This window comes from Peromyscus eremicus, chromosome 2 (assembly GCF_949786415.1).
Source record: "Peromyscus eremicus chromosome 2, PerEre_H2_v1, whole genome shotgun sequence".
NCBI lineage: Eukaryota > Metazoa > Chordata > Mammalia > Rodentia > Cricetidae > Peromyscus > Peromyscus eremicus.
In genome coordinates, this window is record NC_081417.1 from 63,845,208 (window position 1) to 63,852,387 (window position 7,180).

Here is a 7,180-nt window from a genome sequence, read left to right on the forward strand (position 1 = left end):
TAAATGACTAGCTACTAACCTGTATTTCTTAATTATATATTACATTTTTAAATGAGTGGCATAAGCATAATACCACAAGCAAGAATAGAAATATAGATTTAGTATAGTAAAAATAACTTTAAATTTGTATCAATAAACCAAATTCAATACCAATGTAAAATATTTCAGGATTAATAGTTTTTTTTTATTAAAGTAGATTCAATAATCTACTCTTTTATCTCATCATTTCTATATCATATCCCCCTTTTTTCCTTTAGAAAGAGATCTTCAAATTTAACTCATTTGTTCAACTTTTTTCCTGACTATGACCAATAATAATTTGTAACCAATCCCATTTAAATGATGACAAACATCCATAACCAATCTTTTGGGGATGTGGGTGTTGTTCTCTCTAGACTGCTTTCTGTTGTTTGGGGGCACTGGCATCTTTGGGGGACCCTGAGAAAATTTAGGATAATGGTTAAGTCTTGTCTGGAGTAGTTTGTGAGGCTGGACCATCTCAGCCAGCAGCCTTGAAGCTGTTCTGGATGCAGAACTCTGAGGAAACGGCCACAGAGGCATTATGAGATGCTAGATCACCTGGGCCATCTATTGGTGCCTGGTTCCCATGCTCTGAAAATGCATAAACCTTTAAAGGCAACATACATATCTGTATTCATACAAGTATAGATAGTGTGATGTACACAAGTCAGCCAAAGATGATTTTTTGTTTTATGTTTGAGCAGGTAAAATATACATTACATGTTTTGTAATTTTTCTAGGTTTATTTCTTTGTGTCTGTAGCCAAGATTTTAAGGGAATCTTCCCTGATCAAATCTGATTCATATCAACCTGGAATGAATCCATAGCCTCTCATTTCCTGTGGAAATAAAAGCATAACCTCTTCCCCAAAGCAACATACCTTTTGACTTCCATTTTGAAGTCAAGATATTTTAAAAATATATAGGTTGGTTTAATCTAGCAGTTATCATAATCCAGTGTCTCTTAGCAGCTATTGCTCATTCATCAGCAGTCAAAAAATTAAAAAACAACACAATAACACACAGGACCCAGACTCTCTGTTGTATTTCCCATCTTTATGTGGCTTCTTTTTTAATTTTCCTTTACTCCTTTTTTAAGGACTTTACTATTACTTTTAAACTATATTTTAATCTATGATTATATATTCTTTCTCTTTTCTCTCCCAAGCCTATGTATACTTTTAAAAAGATTTATTTATTTATTATGTATACAGTGTTCTGCCTGCATGTGTCCCTGCAGGCCAGAATATGGCACCAGATCTCATTACAGGTGGCTGTGAGCCACCATGTGGTTGCTGGGAATTGAACTCAGGACCTCTGGAAGAGCAGTCAGTGCTCTTAACCACTGAGCCATCTCTCCAGCCGGCCTATGTATGTTTTTAAACACACTGCAACCTGTTTAGAGGTGTTTTTTTTTCCATCTGGATCTGTCTTTCCTGAGCATCTGTATTGTTTTTTGATCGAATGAGATGAATCTTAAATTGTTATGTGAGTTGCCAGCACTGCTCAGCTTAGTGCATGGTGCTAGCACATGGTGCTAGCACATGGTGCTAGCTCATGGCAGTTGGTGGCTGGCTCCATCCCACAGGCAGCGGCCAGGAGATGCCTCTCTGTACTGAGGCCCACATGAGATACTGTGGGAACCTGCCAGGTGGCTTAGTTCATGCCATGCTGGCGGGGCTCGCACTGGCAGCTCACACCTGCAGGCAGTGACTGGGAGATGTGTCCCTGTACCACGACCAGCATGAGAGACATGAGACTAGGAAGCTGTGTTTGGCTCACTTTTGTGTGCTTAGAATTTTTTTAAAGCTTTCTCAGGTTTTATGTGGATGTCGGTGCCATATGTAGGCAGAGGTTTTTGTTGATACAATCAGCCAGCTCTTTATTAACCAATGAGAGGAATACACATTTATAGAGCACAAACATTATTCCACATCAATGAGCCCATTTTCTAGACCCTGTCCTGGGTCACACTCAGTCAGTGTTTCCTATAAGGTTAAGGGATATGAGCCAGATGGACAATCATTTTATTAGATGCCCAGTGAGGACTGAGGGAGATTATAGCTGTTTGTTTCACAGTGCTTGACTCAAGAGGATAAAAATGTAAAGAACAGAAGTTTTTCACTCAGACATTTCCCCCAGACCACTGCACAAGCACAGACTAGGTAGGGCTAATAGGACTTGGCCACAGCCCTGAAGAAGACTAGCTGAGGGGAAGGTCTTGAAGAATCCAGTAATCACTAAACAGATATGGACACCACTGGTCCAATTACGTTGTTCAGAGAGAGTCAAGAGAGGGAAGGAAAGCATGAAAGGAAGCAGTCAGCAAACTTCTAGTTCTTCCGTATAATTGGATCTTAGGGATGATATCCCAGAAGGATAGAAGTTTCTAAGCTGAGGACAACATACTTTTCTGAGCTTTAAATGACTTTGGGGACTAAAATGGTCCCAGAGAACTAACTGGAACTTAAATTGACTTCTAAGGGTAAAGTCCCAACCTTTGGAGGTTGTGCCCTGAGCGCAAGATGTCGGTAGAGGGGAGAGGTCCAGCCTGACCCCTTGGGTGTCACACGTTCTGAGCTCTCACTCTCGTTCTTTTCCGCTCTGAGAAAGCTGCTATTCTTGGTCAACATGTTCCCAAGAAAGGTAAGTGCAAGCTTTGATCAAAGCCACACCAAACTTTCATTAGCAGAGCAACATTTCAGATCAGCTTGTCCACAACAGAGGGGCCTGAGGCGGTGTGCTGCTGTTCTCACAGAATCACAAAGACCCATGAAGGAAGCTGCAGGAGTCCCTAAGATCAGAACCCAGGAAAGGGCTGGCCAGCCATCCCCCCTCTCCACAAGCCATCCTCCCTCCCTCACCTACAACCATTGGGCATTTTCTCATTTTGTAGAGTCCATAGTCTGATAGTACCAATGAGCTGGATTTCTCAACTTGGTGTGGGTGACATTAAAGGAAATGTCTCCTTTACAAAACCTGGATTCCTGGGGGAGACACGAGGGCTGGCCAAAGGAGAGAGGAAAACCAGCTGGGCACTGCCCTGCCCAGCCCACATGCTACACAGACAGCATGCTCCGTGATCCTGGGCTGTCTTCAAGCTTAGAGACTATTCTCACTATCAGCTTCGTAGTTGATTCCTGGGCGATATATTGCCTCTAAAAGGTATTTTGTATTTTTAAAGCCCTAGGAGAAAAGGTATATTCTTGCTTATCTTCAACCTGACACCCAACCATTCATGGATATTTGGATTCACAGATATTCATGGATGTGTAGAGAGGGATTAACTGCCTTGGGGATGAGGTTCCAGATGACAGGGCTGGATGGAGGAAATGAGAAGCCCTATCACCCTGACAGTCAAGCCTGGGCTCCAGGGTTATCAGGAATGTAGGGAGGAAAAACCACTGCCAGCGGGGGAGCAGGTTGCTAAGTACATCCAAGGCCTGCTGTGATCACCGGGGTAATAAGTTTGATGTTGATAACAGTGTTATGGAGGCCAATGTAATTATTTAATTTCACAGCTATCTCCCTACTAGAATCTTCCCTTAGGGTCAAGGATTGTGCCTTTTTTACTGCGATGTCCCTCAAACCTAGTAGCCCAGAGGAGGTATCCAGTAAGTTAACCCAGACTGAGTCACTGTGGCCCTATCGTGGTGACAGTCATTAAGTCTAACTACAGAGCAGTGACTCAGCTTCACAGTAAGGACCGAGAAGGGACTGAGTCACTCGATCTCTACCCTTGGAGGGATGACTGCCTGGGAAGCTCGTGATCGTTTTAGAGATGACGGTAATGAGATGCTCAAAGTTGCAAAAGGTTTTTATTATTGTTTCAAGGGTTCTTTTGGTTTGGTTTGGTTTTCTCTGCTGTCTCAGAACAAATCCCAGTGTTGAGAGGAACTTAAAATTCCGAGGTGCCCAACAAGCGTCTCTAGAATGACCAGCACAGGCCGGGGCTCAGCGGATTGTCAGGAGGGAAGCAGAGACACTGGTGTGAGCAAAGTGAAACAGATGATGAGAGAATTTGGTCAGAGCTCTTGGGCCAAGGGCTACCCTCACAGTCCTCCCTCACCACCCTCACAGTCCTCCCTCACCGCCCTCTCAGCCCTCCCTCACAGCCCTCACAGCCCTCACCTCCCTCACAGTCCTCCCTCACAGCCCTCATTGCCCTCCCTCAAGCCCTCACAGTCCTCCCTCACAGCCCTCACAGCCCTCACAGCCCTCACCTCCCTCACAGTCCTCCCTCACAGTCCTCACAGCCCTCACAGCCCTCACCTCCCTCACAGTCCTCCCTCACAGTCCTCCCTCACAGCCCTCACAGCCCTCACCTCCCTCACAGTCCTCCCTCACAGCCCTCACAGCCCTCACAGTCCTCCCTCACAGTCCTCAGCCCTCACAGCCCTCACCTCCCTCACAGTCCTCCCTCACAGTCCTCCCTCACCTCCCTCACAGCCCTCACAGTCCTCCCTCACAGCCCTCACAGTCCTCCCTCACCTCCCTCACAGCCCTCCCTCACAGCCCTCACAGTCCTCACAGTCCTCACAATCCTCCCTCACCGCCCTCATCTCCCTCACTGCCCTCACAGCCCAGTGGATAGAAGTGTCAACAGGCTGCTGAGCATTGGCACTGTGGTGTCATTGTGGTCAGGGCTGACCCTCAAAACGGTGTCAGTGTCATGGGGCTGTCTTCTTGACTGGAACTGCCCCGTGATGGGTTTCTGCTGGCTTTCATTTGTGTTGTCTACTTCTCTCCCTCTCTTGTGGTGTGTGTTATGCATGTGTGTTCATGTATGTGGAAATGCACTCGTGTACATGTCTCTCTTTCATGTGCTGTGTTAAACATGAGTCCACATGTAGAGGGACACATGTGTGCATGTATACGTGTGTGTGGAGGCCAGGGCTGACATCAGATGTGTTCCTCACTCATTGACTGAGGCAGGTTCTCCCGATGAACCTGCGGCATGCCGATTTGGCTAGCCTATCTAGTCAGGTTACCACAGGGATCCCTGGTCTCTGCCTCCTGAGCACTGGGGTTTCATGTGGGCCATTGTGATGATGTGGCTTTCTATTAAGGTTCTGGGGACCTGAACTCTGATACTCATGGTTGCCCAGCAATAACCTCACCCACGGGACCATCCCCCAACCCACAGCTTTTTTTTTTTTTCTTTTGAAATGTGTGGCAGCTATTCACAGGAATGATATCAGACCAGAGTGATGCTACCTTCCTTCGGAGAAGTCTGGATCTGCTCCTGTTGTGGACTCGAGAGCACTAAAAGCCTGTGACCTCCTCAGACCAGTCCTGAGGCTTAGAGGACCTGAAGGTGAAAACCAGCCCTCGTAAATGCCTGCACCCTCCTGATTTTCCTTGTCCTGTGGTGCTGCCGTGGGATCCTGTCACAAAGTGGAGGGAGTTTGCTTTGGACCGGTGCCCTGCACACAGGCTCTTGTGCCTCAAAACCTGTTCTTTCTCTCCACCAGGCTGCCAGTGAGTGCCAAGGCCTCTCGGTGACCTCCAGAGGCTGCAGAAGCCTCATGGCCGGGCTGACTCCTTTGGACCCTCATTCTTCCCCTAGTCTTACCCGTATAACATCTCTTATTTTCTCTCCAATGCTTCACAGAGATGTTTAATACATTTTGTCGTTTTCTGAATTGTCCTCTGCAGAAAGGATAGTCCAACTTAACTTGTCACTAAGTTAGGAAGTTAAATATCTATCCCCACTTTGTTTCCTAGAAGTAAATAAGGCCACGGAGACGACAGGGCTGTCAGGACATCTTCTGCTGCTTGGCAGGACAAGGCTTTTGCTTGGCTGCCCGGGAGCTTTTGGAGTAAGAGGATGTTGATGCTGATTTCTGAGTTCCCGCAGGTTTCAGAACAGATGTACCATGGACAGATCCAATGAGACCTCCCCTGTGACCGGCTTCATTCTCCTGGGTCTCTCCGCCCACCCAACGCTGGAGAAAACCTTCTTCCTGCTCATCCTGCTGATGTACCTGGTGATCCTGCTGGGCAATGGGGTCCTCATCCTGGTGACCATCCTCGATGCCCACCTGCACACACCCATGTACTTCTTCCTGGGGAACCTCTCCTTCCTGGACATCTGCTACACCACCTCCTCGGTCCCCCTCATTCTCGACAGCTTTCTGACCCCCAGGAAGACCATCTCCTTCTCAGCCTGTGCAGTGCAGATGTTTCTCTCCTTTGCCATGGGAGCCACGGAGTGTGTGCTCCTGAGTATGATGGCGTTTGATCGTTATGTGGCCATCTGCAACCCCCTTAGGTACCCAGTGGTCATGAGCAAGGCTGCCTATGTGCCCATGGCTGCCGGCTCCTGGGCAGGTGGTGTCACCAACTCTATAGTGCAGACATCTTTGGCAATGCGGCTGCCCTTCTGTGGAGACAATGTCATCAATCACTTCACCTGTGAGATCCTGGCTGTCCTGAAACTGGCTTGTGCTGACATCTCCATCAATGTCATCAGCATGGTTGTGGCCAACATGATCTTCTTGGCAATCCCAGTTCTCTTCATCTTTGTCTCCTACATCTTCATCCTCGTCACCATCCTGAGGATCCCCTCTGCTGAGGGGAGGAGGAAGGCCTTCTCCACCTGCTCTGCCCACCTCACTGTGGTGATCGTCTTCTACGGGACCATCCTCTTCATGTATGGGAAGCCCAAGTCCAAGGACCCACTGGGGGCAGACAAGCAGGACCTTGCAGACAAGCTCATCTCCCTCTTCTATGGGGTGGTGACCCCCATGCTGAACCCCATCATCTACAGCCTGAGGAACAAGGATGTGAGGGCTGCTGTGAGGAACCTGGTGATTCAGAAACACATAAGTGAGTGACTGTCACTGAATCCAGGTTGCCATAATACAGGACTTCCAAAGCCCTCACTGCGTGTATGGGGAAAGAGTGAGACAGTGAAGAGGAGTGACTTCCCCAAGATCTAGTCATGACCTCAGGACCGACACTAAAAACGAACCTACTTTTCTGTCAGTGTTCCATAAGCAGTGGAAGCTTCTATTGACAGGCTGGAAGGAAAAGCCTTCACATCTCAGGAGATGCTGGCTGGCTGGCGGCTTTGTGCAAAATGTCAGTGTCATCATAGCACAACTCTTTTAAGACCGGAAGCTGCTGCACATCTCTGTAAAGACATTGACGTGCAC

General features: G+C 47.5%; 1 protein-coding gene across 1 annotated transcript; it reads left to right on the forward strand.

Moving 5' to 3' along the window:
• Nucleotides 1–5,899: 5,899 nt before the first annotated feature.
• On the forward strand, nucleotides 5,900–6,859 carry LOC131904682 (olfactory receptor 13C7-like). Its single transcript, XM_059255745.1, has one exon. It carries the CDS (start codon nucleotides 5,900–5,902, stop codon nucleotides 6,857–6,859), a length of 960 nt encoding a protein of 319 aa, XP_059111728.1.
• The last annotated feature ends 321 nt before the right edge of the window (nucleotides 6,860–7,180 follow it).